Below are 23,660 nucleotides of genomic sequence, written 5' to 3' on the forward strand. Positions count from 1 at the left end.
GTCTTTTTAGCACCGGCTATTTTGATATCTCTCTTGGTTGTTGGATTGGCAGTCCTTTTTATTGGAATAACATGCACAGTTGCACTAAAAAAATGGATGAAACAGGGACGAGCCCGTCAAAGGTATGAAAGTAAGACTCCTTATGTAAAACAGCATGAGTGGCTCAGAGTTACACATAATCAACACTGTGATCAACATGATACATGTATATATTATGTGATGTGCTTAACATATAATATATTATATAAATAAATATATATATAATATATATACATAGTAACCTGATTAATGTGACATATATATTATATATATGTCACACACAAATATATATATATGTATATATATATACATGTATATGTATATATATAAATATACATATAAAAAAAAATATATATATATAAATATATATATAACTATATATATATATATATAAATATATATATATATATATATATATATATATATATATAGTGTAGATATATACATAGTATAGATATATATATAGTATAGTTATATATATATATAGTATAGATATATATATAAATATATATATAAATAACATTTATAATATATATATATATATATATATATATATATATATATATATATATATATATATATATATATATATGATAAGAAGACCTAATGATCACTGTCCCAATACTTTACCAACTGCGCTATCTGTCCTGTATTGTATATATAGATATATATATATATATACACAAGGAAGGGTACCACTGCAAAGAGTTAGCAAGGCCATACCTAAGAAGCTGTTAGAAGACATTAACTTGGCACTGAAGTCGATCTCAACTGGATCAATCAGTGAGACTAATGCCCTAATCTACAGTACACCAACCGTCATCTTGAAGGAGATGGGTATTAAGCTACTGCCAACACGGCTTCAAGCCAATCCATCCTAGCAGCTGAGGCTACAAAATAAGATCAAGGACTTGCGCAAAAAAGTTAGTAGGCTCAGTGAGAGATCTAACCACAGTTTGGAGCATCCAAAAAGGGAAGCCATAATAGAAGCTCTAGAATCTGCCAAACAGCAGCTAGTAGCACTCTCGGCACGACTGAAGCGATACACCAAAGAGCGGGATAACAAGAGAATGAAAAAACTGTTCATCAATAATCCATCTAGAGTGTATTCCCAGTTCAAAGGTGAACTGCCGAGGCCAATGTCAGAGCCTCCCCGATCTAGCACTTCAAAGTTTTGGAAGGACATCTGGGAGAAAGAGACTACTCATAACACCACTGCAAACTGGCTGAAGAGGCTTAAAGAGAGCCATCAACACACTGTGGCTCAGCAAGGACTCACCATCAGCGAAGTGGACATCAAGTGCAGAGTGCAGCGTATGAAGAACTGGGCAGCACCTGGCCATGACACGATTCAAGCCTTCTGGTTGAAGAAATTGACATCATTTTACACTAGAATGGCTAAGCAGATGGAATGCCTAATAGAACAAGGTGACCATCCAGAATGGCTGACCAAAGGACGAACTGTACTTCTGATAAAAGATCCAAAGCAGGAGCCGATTCCCAAAAACTATTGACCAATAACGTGCTTGCCCACCATCTGGAAACTGCTCTCAGGAATAGTTGCAGACAAACTGGAAGAGCACATGAGTCACTATATGCAGTGCTCAGAAAAGAATTGGGCGCAACACCCGAGGAGCCAAACATCAGTTACTGGTGAATCGGACGGCCTGTCAAGACAGCAGGAAAATGCAAACCAATCTTGCCATGGCTTGGATTGACTACAAAAAGGCCTATGACTTAATTTCCCATAGTTGGATACTTGAGTGCCTTAGTATGTACAATGTTCACCCTGCTCTTGTGGCATTCATTAATATGTCAATGGCCAAATGGAAGACGGAACTGGAGGCTAATGGAAAAAAGCTGGCGAGTGTAAAAATTAAGTGAGGCATCTATCAAGGTGACTCCTTATCACCGCTGCTCTTCTGCATATGCCCAAACCCTCTAAGCAATATGCTGGAGGAGACTCGATATGGGTACCAGTTTAAGAGTGGCACTAAGATAAACCACCTCTTTTACGTGGATGACATCAAACTGTACGCTAACAAAGAAAGGGACATCGATTTGCCAATACACCTCACTCAGGTATACAGCAAGGACATCGGAATGACCTTTGGGATTGAGAAATGTGGAAGACTAAGTCTTAAGAAAGGCCATTCTATGCTCACAGATGGCCTAAGAATGCCAAATGGTACTATCAAAGATATAGAAGAAGGGTACAAGTACTTAGAGATAATGCAAAGCAACATCAACCACGAAGCCGAGGTACGTCACAGAGCGATGACCAAATACAAGAAACGCCTTCGGCAGGTCCTACGGAGCCAGCTCAATGCCAAAAACCAAGTCATTGCAATAAATACCTACGCACTGCCAGTATTAAGATATCCAGCATGCATAATAAAGTGAACTGAGGAAGCCATCAAGGAAACAGATATAGCAACTCGCAAGCTGCTTACCATGCATGGAGCACTCCACCCAAAATCTGATACTACTAGATTGTATCTTGATAGGAAAGATGGCGGTAGAAGACTCAAAAGTGTACAGCAGACAGTGAAAGAGGAGTAGCAAAGCATCGAAGCATATAGACAGCCTCCATGGCCACTTCAAATAGCTGCCAGCTGAATTTCAATCGGCTCCTCTTACAATGGACCTACGCCCTGATGATGAAGAAATTGACTGGCACACGAAACCTGTTCATGGTGCTTACCACCGACAAATATCTAAGGTTGGCGATCTTCACCAGACATATATGTGGCTGAACAATGGAAACCTAGCGGCCAATACAGAGTCGTTAATCATGGCAGCCCAGGAGCAAGTGCTCCCAACAAGGCAACTCCAAACCAAAATCTATCACACTAGAGACGATCCTAGATGCAGACTGTGCAAAGATGCACCTGAGACCATCCAACACATCATCAGTGGATGCAAGCAGCTAGCAGGAAACGCATACACTGAGTGGCATAATCATGTTGCAGGTGTTGTGTATGGAAGTCTGTGAGACAAGTATGGCCTTAATAAACCACAACACTGGTGGGAAGCTCCTGGTAAGGTGAATGAAAATGACCGCGCTAAGATCCTCTGGGACTTCTACATTCGGACTGACAAGCATGTCCTAGCAAACCAACCAGATATAGTGGTGGTGGACAAGGAGAACAAGAGAGCTACTATAATATACAATATATAGCAGTACCCAATGACTACAATATAGCCAGCAAAGAAAAAGAAAAAGTAGAGAAATATCTCCCTCTAGGAGAAGAGATTGAAAAATGCTGGAATGTAAGAACAACTTTAACCCCAGTAGTCATTGGGGCACGGGGCGCAATAACACTGGCGCAAAAAATGTGGCTTACCCAAATACCAACAGCAATCAACACAGGAGAGTTGCATAAAAGTGCGCTATTGGGAACAGCTAAGATCTTGAAGTGAGTGCTCAAACTCCCAGGTCTCTGATAGGAAACCCGAGTTAGAGGGCTGAAATTACCACCCATGCGGGGTGTCCGGGGTGAGGAAATAATTTTATATATATATAAATATATATATGTATATATATATATGTACATATATATACTAGATGTGCTACCCGGCGTTGCCGGGTAATAGAAAAGACTTTGGACAGAAAATTTATTTGTATTTAACATATAACAACATTTGTTATTCTAAATTTCAAGTTACTGTACATATCATGAGAAAAATGTTTTGAGTCATAAAAAACAATAAGTAGTGAGAGTTGCTCGCTATTAGCCTGCGCGCTATTAGCCAGTACGTTTAATAATGTGAGCAAACAGCTTCTCATGACTTTATGCTATGACCCGCGTCGCACGCAAAGCCATTAGGTATTTGCTTTCATATAATGACTTATATTGGCAAGCTAGCAATTCAATTTCTGTTATCTAGTGGGTAGGGTTTCCGACTGGAACACGGCAGATTCTGATATCGAATCTTATTTAGTACAGATTCTTTATTCCAAGATTTTAAGATCTATAGCAGGAATGTGAACCAACATACCAACATATCCACAGAGATACTTTGAGAAATATATATATATATGTATATTTGTATATACATGAAGGGGCCTATATACATTTTATACATGTATATACATTGTGTATATATATATTTAGTATATACGTATATATGCACTATGTGTATATATTTATATATATACATTGTATACATGTATATACGTTTTATATATATACAGTATATCTATATATAAATATATATGTATATATATATATATTTAGTATATATATATATTTAGTATATATATATATTTAGTATATATGTATATATGCACTATGTGGATATATTTTTATATACACATTGTATATATGTATATACATTGTGTAAATATATATGAAAATATGATATATATGATATTCTCATGACGTTACGAGATGACCCGCGTCGCATGTAAAGCCGTTAGGTATTTGCTCTTTTATACTGACTTATATTGGAAAGCTACGAGCTTAATTTCTGTTGTCTAGTGAATAGGGTGTCCGACTGGAGCACGGCAGAGTATGATATCGAAACTTCTTTGGTGCGGAATCTTTATTCCAACATTTTAAGATCTATAGCCGGAATGCATACCGACATACCAACTTATCCACAGACATACTTTGAGAAATATATATCTGTATATATATATATACATGTAGGGGCCTATATACATTTTATACCTGCATATATATTGTGCATGTATATACATGTATATACATACACTATACTACATACATATACTATACTATACTACATACATCCTATATACATATATTTAGCTAATACGTATATATGCACGAATTGCATATATTTATATATACACATTGCTTGCAAGTATATATATTGTGTATATATACATATATTTAGTATATTCGTATATATAAACAATGTGTATATATTTTTATATACACATTGTATATATGCATTTACATTGTGTGAATATATATGCATATATTTAGTATATATAATATATATCTAGTATATTCAATTTCTGTTGTCTAGTGGGTAGAGTGTGCGACTGGAACACGGCAGATTCTGATATCGAATCTTATTCGGTACAGAATCTTTATTCCAAGATTTTAAGATCTATAGCCAGAATGCGTACCAACATACCAACATATCCACAGAGATACTTTGAGAAATATATATATATATGTATATTTGTATATACATGTAGGGGCCTATATACATTTTATACATGTATATACATTGTTTATGTACATATATTTAGTATATACGTATATATGCAATATGTGTATATATTTTATATACACATTGTATATATGTATATACATTGTGTGAATATATGTACATATATTTAGTATATATAATATATATCTAGTATATATATTAGATAAACTTCGGGCAATTTATTTCTTGAGATACAAGTAATCTTTGAGATATGAGCTAGTGCACAATACTCACTATACGGCCAATCATATGAGAGGCTACTTTTGAAGACAACATCGCTTGGTCTTTTTGTTTGAATCAGTTTAAAAGAGCAATTTAAAAGGTTGACTATAAGTTATGGTATGAGGGAAATTGCACGAAACCAGAAACAGATAAAATAAACAGGCCAACAAAATTAAAGTAAGTTTACTAAAATCTTAAAAATCAACTTCAAGTGAGTGTTAAAAGTCAAAATTTAACTTCAATTGAAGTTAAACTTCAAGTTTCTGTTAAAGTGAGGTCACAAAGGTTTAGTTTACTGAACACGTAGCTATTAAGTTTCTCTCAGACCGTGTTATCTACAAGGTTTGTCTTGAAGGTAAAAACTCCATACAGTAGTGTACATGAATTACTTTATTTAAAAAAATTGAGATTTTACTTCTCTCAGTTTTGAACCAACTAGCACCTATTTTCAAGTTTCTGTATTCATATTTATTTTATAAGGTGCCGAATTTCCAAAATATGCTAAAATGGGAACAAATTGAGGAGCTAAAGTCTAGCATCTTAGTTTTATTAACCTAAACTCATAACATCTATACAACTATATAACTCAACGCCTTCCGTTAGCATCTCTGTAACATAGTTTTATTGTAAGAAAATTGGCATTAAAATATCTTTGAATTATAAATAATATTTTTCAATCAATTCAAGAATAACTTAAAATTTTTTGGCAAGCTGGACAAAATCATTTTTATTAAAACATATTCACCGAAACAGATGAGAGAAGTTTCAACAGCTTCTTTACATAACAACATATACAAAAACAACAACTCATATAAACAGTCAAAACATATATTTTATTGTTTCAGTAACATGCAGTAACTATCTTTAAAAATGTAAGTAAATAATGACGAAGGAAGATAAGTGGACAATATAAAAGAACAGATTTTTGTTTTGAATATTTTTGAAATACTTTTAAATAATTAATCAGTCACACTGCATTTTAATACTTAATTTAAAAAAAGTATTTTTGTTATTTTGGATTAAAAGATTTCAAAACATATTATTTAATAGAGTTCAGCTATGGTATACCGAAACAGAACAGATTCTACAAATTATTTTTTATTTGTTCAGTCAAACCTCTTTCATCTGCTTAAGTCTTATGTAATTGTCAGTAACTATGTTGATATTTACAATGCAAAGTCCTATTCATTGTGAATATATGTTTTAAATAAATATTTTAGAGAAATTCGTGCTCTTGCTGCTGAACCTGCTCTATGCAGAGGAACTCGGCAAACTGCATGTAGAATCTTTGTCCCTGGCCGTCCTGAAAATGACTCAACACCCCCCAGTTATAGCTCCTTATCTCCGCGGCTCGAGCGACCTAGACATACTCAAACTGTTGACAGCTCTCACTGCAATGAGAATACAAATGTTTCCCAACTAGACGCTGCTCCATCTGCCCCTCCTCTCGAATTGCTTGACTTACAGGACCTTGAGCCTATGAGCTATATAAGCGCAAGAAACAATATTTGCAATGAAAATAATAATACAAGGAATTTTTACAGTCAACAACAAAGATTGACAACACAACCACAAAATCTTCCGCCGTCATACAATTCAGAAATGCTCATCTCATATCTGGCGCAAAGATTGCCAAACTATCCACCACCACAATATGGTCGTTTCTAAAAATAGGATAACTCTCACCCAACTGTGATGGTCTGATTTATCATCAACCAATATCTTTTGTCTACTATTTTTAGTAACTTTAATTATTAAATACAGTTTTTTAAGCTTCTAACACTATTTGCTTCATTTAAACATTTTTGATATTACAAATTAATGGTTTATAAATGAGAGGTTTTATGTTATTCATTTTAGCGAGCAGTATGAACTTGATGCAAAGTCATTAAAAAGGCAAAAAATCTAAACCTTCAAGCAAGCATCATCATGAATTGTATCCTCCAGCCTTAGGATGAAAAAAAATGAAATGAAGGAAGCACACAATAGAATTAGGCTTGATTTATGTTTTAGCAAATGAAATGCGTCATGTTAATTTAAGTGAAGAGAGTATTTTTAAATACTTGAAATTATAGTTTACGCACCATCTATACTTCTAGGTAACTTATGAGCTAAAATTTTAAGAGCTTTTAAAATTTTAAAATTTTCTAAAATTTTAAAACTTTCTAAAATTTTAAAATTCATGAACTAATAATTTTAAGAGCAGACTAGATAGTCAAACGACTACAATGAATATATCTCTACAATCATAAGAGTCGTGTTCATCCATCTCTCTATCTCAAGCTGTGGCTGGAAGTTGGTAAGAAAGATTGCATTGTGCAGGATGCAGGCTTATCTGAAATGATAACTACATCTTAAGAATATTCAACACAAAAGTAAGATATGAATTGTATGAGAAATATAGCTCTTCAGTTTTGCTTGCTCAGCATTAAAGACTTCAACATTTATTTCAGAGAATATTATCAATGTACCAAATTTCTATATACAAAAAAAGTGAAATTATATCTAGAAAACTTAAAACAATTTAGTTATTCAGTAAATCACCAGAGTTTTGAAAATATATAGTTTGTACAGAACTCTAAAAGATGCTGTTTCATCTATTCATGTTTAGCTTCCAGGTGAATCAAATGAGCCTTTGGGAAATTATCATCATATTCATTAAATCCATCATAACAAAAAATTAACGAAAATATTGTGTTTTTTCTAACAATAACTGGTAAAAATTCTGTCGAACGTAGAGAAAAAAGACTTTTTTTAAAAATTAGTTGGAAAAAATCATGCTTAAGAAGCTATCATTTAAATGTCTTTTTTAAAATGCATGAAAATATATTTTCCTAGCTTCTGTACTTTGCTAGCTTACAAGTTTTGTTAGCTTGTGAATTTGTTTAGCTTATGATTCTTGCTAGCTTATGAACCTCGTAAGCTTATGAATTTTGCTAGCTTATGAACTTTGCTAGCTTATGAATCTTGCTAGCTTATGAACTTTGCTAGCTTATGAACCTTGCTAGCTTATGAACCTTGTTAGCTTATGAACCTTGCTAGCTTATGAACCTTGCTAGCTTATGAATCTTGCTAGCTTATGAACTTTGCTAGCTTATGAACCTTTCTAGCTTATGAACCTTGTTAGCTTATGAACCTTGCTAGCTTATGATCCTTGCTAGCTTATGAACCTTGCTAGCTTATCTGACTATTATTCTGTCTAACACGGAATTTCAGTTTCATGTTTTATGCTGACAGCCTTAATATAGAAATGTGAGTTGAAGTCTTTTAGCTACATCTATAGGGCAAAGCTGATTATACATAATTGACAACTGCAAAAATAGTGACACAGAAACAAACTTCACCTTTGAAAATGACATTCAATTTTTTGAAATATTATAATCTTATTTCTACCTCTAGCTAAAAGTGGTTGTGGAGAGTTGTGACCACATGTTACTCATTAAAGATAAACTTACAGGTAATTTCAGTTGATTTTATTTAATAGTGTCGGTATTTTTTATTATTAGCGATTGTTAGTGTGTTTGAGGTGATTTGACTGTTACAATGTTTCAAGATTAAAATGGATAAAACTTGTTTGCCGTTTGAATGCTCAGATCAATCGAAAGTGTGTTTATTACGTCTATTAAGTCTATTAATAGTTGCAAAGAGACCAACAGAGTAGAGACCCACCAAGCTGCGACTTGAATGCAATAACCAATTTTCCCCATTTCCCCCCTTCTTCCCCCTCTTCCCCCTCTTCTCCCCTCTTCCCCTCCCTCTTTCCTCATCTTCCTAATCTTCCCCTCCCTCTTCCCCCTACTGCTCTCTCTTTCTCCTCTTCTCTCTTTTCACCCCTTATTCCCCCCTCTTTTTCCTCCTCTTCCCTCTCTTCCCCTTTCTCTCCTCCCTCTTCCCCTCTCTCTGACACCATGGAATGTTTATTTCTTGATGCAAAAATATGTCCGTTATTAAAATTTTGGAAAGAGGTTTGGAATAAATTATTTAATTTTGTTAAATATTTATTTCTATATGCTGTATTGTATCATCTACGCGTGTGTACTAAAAATCCAATTTTGTCATTGTGTGTGTTTGTTAGTTTTTTAAATAATTAGACTTAAGTTCATGTAGGTTAGTTAGTTATTTAATTAGTTAGTCCTTTTAAACATTTTGGCTGCCTATGCATGCGCTCTGCATCTTCCTCCTGGTAGCTGAAAGTATACTGTCTCAAACTCCGAATTCTGTTTTACAAATATTGGGTTGTTGCATACAATTAAAATCTATAAATGATATTACCAAAATGCAGATTAACCAGATTTTTATTCAATATTTTATTAATTAGCATTTTTTGATTTAATAATTAATTCATGATTATTTATTTATAATTCTTGATGCAAGAATTTGTCCCAATTTGAGAAGCTTTTCTACTGGGATATAATTGAAATCGTAACAAATCTATCAAAAACTTTCGAAAATTGTAAATAATTCAGATTATTAATTATTAATATTATGTAACACACATTTTCTTTTTATTCCACCATTACAGACAAGGTACTGTACTAGGAACAAAGACACAACAATGTCCTATTTGCTCTTTCTTTTATCTCTCTTTCTTATTTCTACAATAACGATACAATTTTCAAGTCCTCACATATAACTTTATGAGGCTAATCAACAGGCATGGAGGTATTTTTCCTCAATGTTCTAACAGAACATTGAGGAAAACTACCTCCATGCTGATCACCATTATTTAGTGACTTTTTTAATTTTCTATTATTTTTTCCATTTTTAGCACGAACAAGTCTTACAAAATAATTTGAAACATTTTTTACTGGTTCTGCTCACTCTGCTAGGACTCATTACTTATCCTTTTTATCTAGAGTCTCTTAAATAAATATCTTGTTGCCTAGCAACAAATCACTACTTTATGATTAGGATAGTTGGAGTGATTCTACTAACGGAACATTTTTAAACTTGAAAACCATTGCACAAATCAAGTCAACTTAATTCCGCAATGTAAATTGTTTGTTTGAAGTTTATATATCTTCCTTTTTTGGTACCAAAACATGGATATCATCAATACCTAAAACTTACTAATTTCATTGTTTTTAGTATACTTTTTATTACAGCTAAGCCGTGGTTTTTTAATTAACGCTACAAATTAATTTTCAAGGTTAAAATTCTGCACTAAGATATATTTACTATCACTACAGATTTCTTCTAGTAAGTAAAATTTATTAATCTTCTGCTTTGATTATGTGCTTTTAATGTCAAAGTTTAGTTCTTAATAACGACTAGCAACTTTAACTCTGTGCTGCAGAAATATGACGACTGTGTTAGATTGTGTTGGAAGTTATTTTGTTTCTGCATAAAGTGAGCCGCTGTTTTACTTCTGCCAAAACATGGCAACTTTGTTAAAATTAATTTTGCCATTCATCTTGCTGTTAACTAAAGCAGCCCCCGAAGGATTAATTCACTTCACATATAAAAACCACGTTTACCAATCTGGAATACGAGTACTATTTCAACCTGAAGGAGATGCAAACGGTAAGTATACCTCGACAATTCTGAAAAAAGTGCACAGTTTGAATCCTTTTTCGTAACTTACTGAAATATGTACTTAAACTTAAAAGGTGTCTTGAGAACACCTCAAACTGAGGAAACCAGTTTGCTCTTGTAGCATCTATTTCTATTTATATATATATTTCTCAAAGTATGTCCTTAGGTGGGTAAGAATTTTGACTATACATCTTAAAACAAAGATTTCGTAAGGAAGGAGATTCGATCTCGGACCCTGCTGCTTACCAGTTGAATGCCTTACCCACTATACTACAAATATTGAATTTCTAACTTGCCAATATAAGTCTTAAATGAAAGCAAACACCTAACGGCTTTGCGTGCGACGCGGGTCATAGCGTAGCGTCACGGGAAGCTGTTCGCTCACATTATTAAATGTACTGGCTAATAACGAGTAGGCTAGCAGCGAGGAACGCTCACTACTTATCATTGTCTATAAGACAAAACACTTTTCTCATGATATGTACAACAGTGTGAAAGTTAGAATGGCAAACTTTGTTATATGTTAAATACAAATCAATTTTCTGTCCAGGCTTTTCTATTACCCGGGCAACGCCGGATAGCACAGCTAGTCCTATCTATAATGTAAAATGCTCTATTAATCATGGTGATCAGACCAAGTAAGCCGGCAATCCATTCAGCTTGCACACAATGCAAAAATGGAATTTTAGAGAATAAATTCAGTTCAAAATAGTTTTTTAACGTTAAAGCTTTGCTGAAAAAAGTGATGATTCGAAATTTTGAGCACTTAAAAATGTTGTAACCACAGACTCCTGTAGACCATAATTTGTTGAGATCTGCCTGAAAGGCTTTACGTAAAGTAGCCTGGCCTGAAATTTTTCTAGAAAAGATAACTTTGCCTGCTGTAATAAAAGAAATAGAATTGAAAATGCTGGTCATATAAAAACATAAAAAACTTTTAGATAACTGAACTTCTGACATGACTTATGCTAGTTTTTCTATTTAAGATATGTTGGTTAACATGCAATTTAGTTATGTCATGTAGAGATGAGTTTATAGGCTTCTGATTATATACTTTCAGATAACTTATAATGATGCTATTGATCTATGCGATTGAGAATTCTACACTTTCAACTCAAACTTTTTTATTGTTTTTGTATTCCACTGCCTTTTTTGGGTTTAGTCATCTACTTTTAAGTACAAACTTTCAATTACACATTTTATCACTATTATCAAAACTACATAAGCTCCCTTGGGTGCAGTGCGTAGGAGGATTTTGCAACAAATGTGCTAAAGGTAGGGATTGAAATATATATCACTTTATCGACATTAAAGCATAAGTTTTTATTTGTGTTTGCTAATAATTATAAGTTAATTTAGAAATTTACTGAAGGTAGGTAATCTTTACTATAATAAGAGTTGTATCCGTCTGTCGGAAGCCGCGCTATGAGTGGTAAGAAAAAATATTGCTTCACAGAAAACCACTTTGCAGACAAGCATTCTACTAACTGCGCCACTCAACCTTATTTTCATCTCGAAGTTGAATTGTGCACATAGTTATTACACCTGATGATCTCCCACGATCTAGCAAAGATTGTTGGGAAAAAAGATTGTGCTACACAGGAATCAAATCCAATAGTTCAGATTCCTAGCAAAAGTGCTGCAATCTGCTCAACACTTACTTTTCACAACTTTGAATATTGGTGCACACATTGATTACATCATCTCTCACAGTGCACAGACTGTCCGCCTACTAGTAAATACTTACTGTGTCTAGCTAGTAAGCATATTCAGATTTGTGATTGTTGTGAGCTGTGGTCTGTCTACTGACAATTGGTTGTGCAAGAAATCTAAAGCTTGCCAGAAAACGGAAACTTGGCTTGTCCTACATGCAATTTTGGTGAATGTTTGGATTGCTTGTGAATGGGTAAATGAAATATCTCAGTTTGCTTTGTAAACCACGAATTAATGACAGTTCAGGGTTAAATGTTAGTTATTATTGACTGCTAGCTAACTATCAACTAACATCTATTAACTTTTAGCTTTAGCTAATGACTAGTGATTGTTATATGTTAACTTTTAACTGGTAAATGTTAACTATTAACAGTTATGTGTTTACTGCTTAGCATTATATGTTAACTATTTACTGCGGTATGTCAACTATTAGCAGTTGTATGTTAACTACTGTTTGCTATATGTTAACTATTAGTTATTATATACTAACTATCAGCTGTTGTATGCTAACTATCAATTATTAACTGTTAACTGTTTGTTGTAGCATTTGACTTATCAGTGGTTAGTGATCTATTTATATATTTTAAACACTGTTTGTTATCCTCTTCATTAAGCTTTGCTGTTAGCACTTCAGCCCAAATGGTTTCCTCCTGGTACAGGATTTATTGTTATTATTTTTACTTGAGACTTGGCACAGGAGCAATTGTGGCTGGTTGCCTCTTTTACCACCACATGTCGTCCTTGTGTGACTCTAACTATCAACCCTCTCATAATATAATACGGTCCTAACCACTGAATAGTGTGAAATGAACTCACCTAAATCTTTAGTTGATTTACTAGAAAGTATCAGCATTGTTTGGTCATTTGCGATTGTTGTTGGTGTTTGAAGTGGTCTGATTGCCAATAAGTTCCAAGATTGAAATTGATAAAACTTCTTGGCCATTAAAACTCTCAGAAAAAAATACATACAAAATGCATCACTAGTTGTTATAATGGCCATAGTTCATATCGGCTGTTGCCCTCAAGTTGTGGTGTTACTATAGATGCCATAATCACACATTTGCATGATCTGAGTGTTGAAACCACAATCAATTTTTTTCCAAGCATAATTTTGAAACATCCTCGCAGTCAGACTAGCGCAAACGTAAAACAATCACAAAAGATAAGAAAATACCGATACTTTCGGATAAAATCTACTAAAGTTTTGTGTTAGTTCATCTTTAGCTCCTATATGTTATTTTATTTATTGTTATAATTGAATTCTTAAATGTTATATGTTAACTATTAACATTTATTTGTTAGCCTTTTACAATCATATGTTAATTTTCAACTGCCATATGCTAACTATTAATTATCATATGCTGACTATTTATTGTTATACGTTACTTATTAACTGTAAATTAGTACCTATCTTTTGTTGGTGGCCAGCAGATTATCCATTGAATGTTTTCATCAAATTTTGGTGATTAGCTGTTAAATATCCTCAATAATTGATTTATAATCTATAAAATTCATGGAAATATTTTTATAAAGTCAATATGTAATTGCGTATAAAACTTTCTTTTGTAAAAACAGCTCAAAGTGGAATATCTCATTTTCTGTATTTAGTTAAAAACTATTTGCTTGTCCACTATGTTAGATTATTAAAATCCTGATGATAGTTAGCATATTTCATATCAACATATTTAACATAGTTTTAGTTTTAAAAAAGCTAATAGGCCAAACGCTGGTTACTGTTTATATAAACTTTATATACATGTAGTTTACAGATCTTGTAATTTTTAGTGAATGGACAGACAACAGCAATTATAAAGTTTTCACAGTTTAATACTACATGCACCCAACCACTTGGAACACTGCCAGAGGATCCTTGGTATAACATGATTTGGAGTAGTCAAGGTAGGTCAGTCTGCATGTTGTTGGCCTTTGTAACAACTGGAAGTAGTTTTTGCTTGCAGCCAATCTTTGCGTAACTTTCAATGTTTTGCTACAACATACAACAAACAACTTGGTACTATTCCTTTGGTTTATAAAACCAATAGATGAAAACACTGTGTTGATGGCTTTTTGTTGTCATTCAATATGCTGCTGGAATTGGCTGCAATTGTAACATCTAAGGAAAGTTGTAGCACTGCATTACATAAGTTGTTAGATGCTGATATTACAACGCTAAGTCACTGTTGATAATGACATACGTAACCACAAAACTGCATTAATTTGCATGCATATAGACTTTTTGGACAAGCTTGTGGAATACCTACATTTTTTTCAAATAAATGTTGATAAGAGATTAATTTGGCATCTTCCAAAATTAAACAAGTTCAAAATTTTCTAATTCTACTAAGCCATCTGTAAATACACTTAAAAAGCACATCTTCTCATTTTGAACTTGAAAGTTTTTCACTGTTTTCATCTCGCCAAACGGTACAGGTAAACTTCAATATAACAGACTGCTTTGTTGAAATTTTTTGTTTATATGTTGAAACAATTGCATGCTAAAACTAGTAACTATTGATAGCAGTAATAAGGAAATTATATAAAACTATGGAGTGGGACTAATAATTAAATTATATAATACATGGGTATTTAAAAACTAAATTAATAAAACACTATAATCAGTAACATACTCTTTTATTACCTGTTACTACTACAGTTACTAATAGATACCAGCTACCGTACTTACTATATTACTAGCTGACTACAATTGTTACATTACTTGTTACCAGGTTACAATTTGATTACAGAGATATGGCACTAGTAGGCTTATTACTAGCAGACTACAGATATAGACTGCTAGTTACTATATTACTAGCTGACTACAATTGTTACATTACTTGTTACCAGGTTACAATTTGATTACAGAGATATGTTACTAGTAACCTTATTACTAGCTGACTACAGATATAGACTGCTAGTTACTATATTACTAGCTGATTACAATTGTTACATTACTTGTTAGCAGGTTACAATTTGATTACAGAGATATGGCACTAGTAACCTTATTACTAGCAGACTACAGATATAGACTGCTAGTTACTATATTACTAGCTGACTACAATTGTTACATTACTTGTTACCAGGTTACAATTTGATTACAGAGATATGTTACTAGTAACCTTATTACTAGCTGACTACAGATATAGACTGCTAGTTACTATATTACTAGCTGACTACAGATATAGACTGCTAGTTACTATATTACTAGCTGATTACAATTGTTACATTACTTGTTACCAGGTTACAATTTGATTACAGAGATATGGCACTAGTAACCTTATTACTAGCAGACTACAGAGATATAGACTGCTAGTTACTATATTACTAGCTGATTACAATTGTTACATTACTTGTTACCAGGTTACAATTTGATTACAGAGATATGGCACTAGTAACCTTATTACTAGCTGACTACAGATATAGACTGCTAGTTACTATATTACTAGCTGACTACAATTGTTACATTACTTGTTACCAGGTTACAATTTGATTACAGAGATATGTTACTAGTAACCTTATTACTAGCTGACTACAGATATAGACTGCTAGTTACTATATTACTAGCTGACTACAGATATAGACCTCTAGTTACTATATTACTAGCTGACTACAATTGTTACATTACTTGTTACCAGGTTACAATTTGATTACAGAGATATGTTACTAGTAACCTTATTACTAGCTGACTACAGATATAGACTGCTAGTTACTATATTACTTGGTGGCTACAGATATCTGAAAAAAATGTGAAATTTTAAATTGGAACACTTTCTGTTTATAAAGAAAGTTATTACATTTTTAAGAAATAAAATTGGCATAGCTTCCTTTTTAAAGTTCCTTCTTGTTAAACTACACCATGAGACCCGGTGTAGTTGCCTTGTTGTGTGTTATTGCCTCTTTAGCTCACAAGCTAGACTTTTATTATTTTCCAGAACTTAAGCTATCATCTTTAATTAATTTAATGCAATTAACTTTGTAGGTAAACACTATTACCTCGATATTCAGACACGGACAATGACACCAGGACAATGCATCGCCTATAAGACAACTTTATGCGCGGTTGAGGGCTGTCGAATTTTCTATGTAGGAAGTAGACAATACCAGGTTCCAAGCACTATCATCTGCGCTACTGATCAAAAGCTCTTGACTAGTAAAGAAAGCTTTAATTCTAGTAAGTACATGTATGTATGGCATATTTATAGCAGTTTATGCTAGCGTTGTGGCCTATGAGTGTCTAACGGTGGAATTGAATCACTGATTTAGAGATGACTCATTGCTTTGGTATTGAATCAACACCAAAACCATGAAATCTACAATTGAACAACATATTTACAGCAGATTCTTCCACTGTAATCGAAAAATAATTATTTTATGAAAGATGAAAAATTATCGACACAAGCCTTTTGTTGTTTTTAGAAAACACTCACTGAGCTATATCTAGTAGTCAAACGAAAACAATTAACTATAAATGTCAAAATGTTCTGATCGGAAAAATCTTCTATCAATCATAAGTTGCGCGTTGCTCGCTGGAATTAAAAACCCATAATGCCAAGCTTAGAGGAGAATTGCCGGAAGTAAAAAAGTGTCGAGACACAGGGCCGGCAACTGAAGACACTTCGATTCCACTGCCAAACCACCAGCACAGTTGACCGAACACACACCATGCCGAAACAAATCCTTTGGCAACTTAGACTTAAACGCAATGATGTTATAATGAGCTAAGGACAATAGAACAATAAAATTGGTGAGGCAATAAAGGCTACTTGGGTTCTCTTGCCATAAATATCTTTGGTTATTGCTAAGGAACTTCTATTAAAATACAGCAGCCATTTTGAGTTGATGATAAAAACATCAAAAAATAGAAAGTCAATGAGTCTTAATATTTCATACTAACTCAAAGGTGATACTCATGAAAAAGGGATGAATCTTTTAAACTTTGATTATAGCATTAAAATTGAAAACGAATATGCTTTAATAACCTAAAATAGGCAAATATGTAAATACAATTAGTTCACAATAGCTATAGAGATGAAAAACTGCGTTGCTTCTCTAAATCCTGAGTTCTGAGCAGAGCCAGATTGAAAGTAAAAATTTGGGCTGCACAAACTTATTTTAAAATCCTGTTAATATATCACTTGCAACCAAGTAAAATTTTAGAAAGTGTAGTTGTTATTATCCATTGCAAATTCTACCATGAATTCATCAACTGTCTTGCTAAAACTAATTAACTTTTCATGCAATTTCTGCATCATAACAACTATGCACTAAAACTGTGATTGCTTAGTTTAGGATTGTCAAATTTTGTTCTAGCTTTTTTATCATTAGAAAGCTGACATATTTTTCTATCAGACTGTGGTATATGTATAGCTAAGTATACATTTATATATACATGTATATGTACATGTATTTATACGTGCGTATTTACATGTATATGAATACAGCAAAATATATAATAGAACAAGCGAATTCCTACACATACATAAAGTCACAATTAGCAGGGTTATCATATCTTGCTAATTTGCTAATTGCTAATATTTGACATAATTGACAGCACAATGATGGATGATTGAAATATAATAACTTTACTTATTTAGCTATACTCCGAGATCAGCAATGAAATACAGTATATGTAGGCAGAGACCTTCATTGGAAGTCACGATCAGTATGCCAGCGACGGAGACATAGCCCTGGGCACAGGAGCATACTGCTGCGATCAGCACTAAAATATTTTATATCCAGCTGTTCTGTGCCATGAAGTAATGCTCAGACAACATTTACAGGCAATTGTTTTTTTTTCTACTGTGCGTTGCTGAGTTGAGAAATGCGAAATAATAGTCCACGTTTAGATGAACAAGATCAGAGCCGGATGACCGTGGCCTTTTATGTCGTAACTTAACATAACAGACAGAATGGCAAACAGCTGAAAACTGCTGGCATGGTGATGCTTAATTTAAATGTCTATCAAAAGAGCTTAGTGATGAATTAGCTCCAAAAACACAAGGTAGTCTATTCTTAAGATGTCTGAACATCGAACAAAACAATTCTTTTTCTTAAGAAATTACTGGACCTTCAGTGAATTGTGTCTAAACCCAATCTACTTGAAATTCTAGTTATTCCGGAATCAGGGTGATGACATCATATCTCCTTACCGGTGTATCTAGATCAGTTTTAAAGGGGTTAATCAACATTGGTATTAACTGGTATTAATTTTTTTAATATATAGATGGCAAAATTATTTTTGCGATACCTTGGATATTTAAAAAAGAACTTACACACATTTTACTAGATTTTATAAGAAAGTATCAACATCTTTCCAGTATTACAAACTGTTTTTGATTTTTGAGGTGATCTGGCTGTCAGGATGTTTTAAGATTGAAATCAAAATAATTTTATTGCGATTACAAAGGTCGAAAGAAAAATTTGTGAGGAATGACATCACTAGTAGCTATAGTTGCTATAGTTAATATCAGCCATTGTGCTCAAGCTGGAGAGTTACATTTTTATTCTGTCAGTCTGTCTATTCTGTTCAGCTACAAAATTCAGCCACTTGTTCCGTGAGACATATAATAGTACAGGTACTTGCATTCTTGACTGCTTTCCAATTGAAGCTTTCACTGCTGAGCAGAATGCAACAAATATATCAGGGAAATAAAAGCAAAAAGCAGAAACACTTGTTTTACATCACCAGACTTCTCAGTTGTTACTTTTGTAAAATAAACAGTAATTTTTCAAAGGTTTTGATAGCAATGTAACTTGAACTGAGTTAAAATGCCCTCACTATGAATTTAGCCCTAACATCAATAAAAAGAGTTTACTGACAAGCATTTAAAGCCTGGTTCCTATATCGATTGCGAGACTAGGGCGGTAACGTTGCACAGCAAAATGCTTGCAACGCTAGGTTCGACGGCTTATGTTCACACAAAGCTGCATCGCTAATAACGGCATAATAATTTTTGCTCGCCATACCGTTTTGATGAAGCTGACTGTCACTTGTACAATGCATTTCTGGAAGGTTTTGCTTGTGAATCTTTGCAAAGATTGAACAGCGCCAAACTATTGCTTTGGCACCGGCAGTCCTCGGTGGTACCTGGCGCGAAGGTTCCCATTTTACCGCTAATAGCCTACGGTGCTGTCGCTGGTGCTTTGCGACGTATATGGGAACCAGGCTTAATCGGTTTTGTAAAAGTTTGTAGAAAGTACACACAAGCAGTAGTCGTTGATGTAATTACTGTAAATGCTGAATTCATGACCACCCCAGTCAACCTGAAGATATCTCAAATTGATTAATGCTTCACCCAACCATCCATTAAGAAACGTGCCAACCACAACTTTGATATAACAGAGGTTCTGAATCAGTAAGCTCCCGCAATGTGAACGTATCCAAACTAATGATTATCATGTGACTCTCTATGCTTCCATGTTTTTGAAGCACTTTGGTATTTGGGATTGTGAATGAAAAAGTTATAGGATGCGCTTAATCTATTCTTGCTGTAACGTATGTTTCGATTAGTTGTTTAGAGTTTAGTTGTTTTAAGAGAAATGGTTCTAAAAAGCTATGCCGTATAACATGTACGTACTTACGTTATTGCACTAATATATATAGCTTGTTATTTACAATAATGAGGATGTGTGAGAATTTTTCGAGTTATCTCCCAAGGTTTGCAAATTCCTACACATTACATGATATAGACACTTGTTAGAGTATATTTCACAACGTGTTATGTTTTCTATTATCGAGTCTGTTCTTTGAAATGAAATTGTATCATCACATAACTGTCTGTGTATTGTATTACATGTCTACACGATTTGCACACAGTGTGCTTAAACCCAGTTCCCATATCAGTTGCGAGACCTCGGCGGTACTCTTGTGCAGCAAAAAACTTTTGACGCTAGGCTCGGCAGCTTCTGTTCACATAAAGCTGCATTGCTAATAATTGCATAACAAATGGTTGCTGGCCATGCCGTTTTGATAATGCTGACCTTCACCCGTACAGTGCATTTCTAGAAGGTTTTGCATGTGGCTTTTTGCAAGATTTGAACAGTTCTAAACTCTTGCGTTGACCGCTGCCAGCACTCGATGCGTAGGTTCACATTTCACCGCTGATAGCCTGCGGTGCTGTTGCCAATGCTTGCGGCGTATATGGGAACCAGGCTTTAATCACCTATGTGATCTTTGATGAGCAGCCAATTTGACTTACAATAAACCTGTGTCAAACCTCTCACAACTGATTGTATTATTAGAGAAGATTGTAGTAATGCTGTCAGATATTTGGCGATTATATTTTTCTGCTGATTCTGGTCTCAATCAAGTTACAATAATTTGATGAGTTGGGCTAATAGCCATATTATGACAGTAGATGTTTCAAGAGGTACTGTTGTTCTAGATGATTTTGCTCCCGGTCGAGCTGTTCTACAGACTTATTCAAGGTTCCTCTGGTGAATTTTAAAGATGTAACTATATACTCTATTAAAAGAAAGCTTTCTTTCATAGTTTGGAAATTAGACCTCGTAGTCAAATGGTATACAATCTATATATATATTTCTCAAAGTATGTCATCTGTTGTAAGTATATCTGTACAGATTCCGGCTATAAACTATAAAATCTTGAAATAAAGAATCTGTATGAAGATTGGATCTCAGACGCAATCGTTTGCGAATCCGATGCCGTAACCACTAGGCTAATGAGATTGAGTTGCTAGGTTTGCCGATATAAGTCATTATATCAGAGCAAATGCCCAACAGCTTTGTGTGCGATGCATGGTCATAGAATAACGTCACGAAAAACTGTCAGCTCTCATTATTAAGTGTGATCAAATCTCCCATTGGCAATGTGCCAGGCTAATAGCAAGCAACTCTCATTACTTTTCATTGTTTATAAGACAAAACACTTTTCTCTTGATATGTAGTTGGAAAGTTAGAATGGCAAATGTAGTTATATGTTAAATACAAATCAATTTATTACATATTAAAACTTTTTTTGAATTTGACATTATATGTAATAACAGGTTTCTTGTTGGTTGACAGCAAGTCAAATGTCTGTCTCTCACCAAAGTATGCCAGCAGGTCTCTAACCATCACTGTTCCCCAAGAAACAATGGTTCTGCCTCCAGTGTGGTTACCAGCCAACCCCACTATTATGCAACATTCTGTTAGTCAGTTACCCATGGAAATTACATGGTGCATAAGCTTTTTGAAAGCTGTAAATATATATTACTGAAACACTTGTTCTTCAACCTTTTGTCATATATTGTAACTTACAATCTGCTTTTATTATCTACTATCTTTGCCTCCATTGCAGGTACCACAACCTTTACATCCGCCGTCACCGCTACAACCGCTACAACCACTGCTACTGACGCTTCTACCACTGTTTCCACCTTGTGAGTTGGTAGTTTATTCTGTGTAAAATCACTCCTTTTTAACAAGTTCAATAATGTGCTTCATCTTTTTCCTTCACTATTATAATCCTGGTAATTGAGGTTTATTTTAATTATACAATATGTTTTTAAAACTTGTTAAATGAATATTTTATTCTTTCTTTGTAGTGCTACAGCTGATGACAGTGGAGTTAATATTTCATTTACTAACCTGAATAGAAGGGAATGTACAGGATTGCGAGTACAATATCGACTTACTGAAGCCGAAACCAATGATATGTGTAAGTCATAGTAAAGTGAAAAGTAATATTTATTAAGGAGAACTTTCAACTGATGAATGCAATTAAAAGAAAGTGGAAGAAACATCTTTGGTACAAAAAACCGCAGAAAATGTTTTGACTTAGAATATCAACAAAATATCCTAATAGCGTTCTGTGATACATTTGTGTCAGAGCAACTATCATTTTGCACTTGCAGTAGAGAGGTGGCAGAGAGCTACAGCTAATGCTTTGAAAATGATTCAATTTTTATTTTTTACTGTCGCCAAAAAGCAATTAATAATATATATGATTAAAAATTAAATACCTCTCCTTAGTTTATGAAGCAACATTACATGACAACAAAATACCGGTCAATTTACAATAAAATATAACACTTGAGTTTTTCCAAACTGAGTTTAACTTTATAAACTGTCTTTCACAGAGTAGAAGTTTTTGCCGCTTCAATCCTTGGTTTTTTTGTGATGTCATTCTATCGTTGTCCGCCATCTTTATGGACACATTTTATTGTTAAAAACAGGAAGCTTCTGCAATTAATTATTGCAAACAATTATTTTGTTTGTAAATTTGTTATTTTAGTGTGAAAACAACATCAAAAAATTCTATTAATCAAGAGAATGACGATCGCTTTCTACAAAGATGGCGGCTTTTTCGCGGACAAGCGCAGGTGCAAATAGGGTGATGACGTCAAAAAAACGATGGATTATGTTAAAGTTGGGGAAATTTTACATAAGCATGATTTAAACCTTATATCCTATAGCTATATAACAAGTCACGCGTAATTAAACTTAGCATAAACAGTGTTAAATCAAACATGAGCTATTGGAATTGATGATTCCGGCTTAAAATTTTCATTCCAAATCACATAGGATTACAAAAGAATTTTTTGTTTTTGAATGCCCTTTTCTTAGAACCACATCAGATCTTTAAATAATCTCTTGTATTTGTGTATTTTTCCTTCAGAGTTACGTAGGATTATAAATTAATCTCTTTTTTGTATACTTTTTGCTTAGAATCACATAGGATAAAAAGGAATGACTTTTTATTGTAAGTTTACAGAACTGACTACAAAAACTTCAAGTTTTAAATTTCTTTGGTAAACAACTAGCTGTTTTTTTGATGTTAATACAAATATTTTACAAAGTATTCTAAAATATCTTATTTTTAATAAAACTTAAGTTACAAAATCGACCAGACAAAAAATATAATATTTTCCCATTTCTATTAAAGATGTATTTTTAAAAATGACACAACGATTCTGTCCTTCTTAAAACGTGTGGATTATAGTTCACTTTGTCTTAGACTTGGTATG

At 33.6% G+C, this 23,660-nt stretch overlaps 2 protein-coding genes across 6 annotated transcripts in view; both read left to right on the forward strand.

The window, feature by feature from the left end:
- LOC137397045 (uncharacterized) overlaps positions 1-7,346 on the forward strand; it is a 32,465-nt gene extending 25,119 nt beyond the window's left edge. Inside the window, exons 5-6 of the mRNA XM_068083329.1 lie at positions 11-122; positions 6,669-7,346. Coding sequence (XP_067939430.1) covers positions 11-122; positions 6,669-7,116 — 560 coding nt within the window. The 3' untranslated portion in view covers positions 7,117-7,346. The remainder of the gene's footprint in view (positions 1-10; positions 123-6,668) is intronic.
- Positions 1-23,660, forward strand: part of LOC137397043 (uncharacterized) — a 237,801-nt gene that overhangs the window by 148,801 nt on the left and 65,340 nt on the right. For all 5 annotated transcript variants that reach the window (XM_068083325.1, XM_068083324.1, XM_068083323.1 and 2 more), the window contains one exon: positions 22,247-22,351. In XM_068083325.1, the coding sequence (XP_067939426.1) occupies positions 22,247-22,351 (105 nt within the window). The remainder of the gene's footprint in view (positions 1-22,246; positions 22,352-23,660) is intronic.

This window comes from Watersipora subatra, chromosome 5 (genome assembly GCF_963576615.1).
Source record: "Watersipora subatra chromosome 5, tzWatSuba1.1, whole genome shotgun sequence".
Classification (NCBI taxonomy): domain Eukaryota; kingdom Metazoa; phylum Bryozoa; class Gymnolaemata; order Cheilostomatida; family Watersiporidae; genus Watersipora; species Watersipora subatra.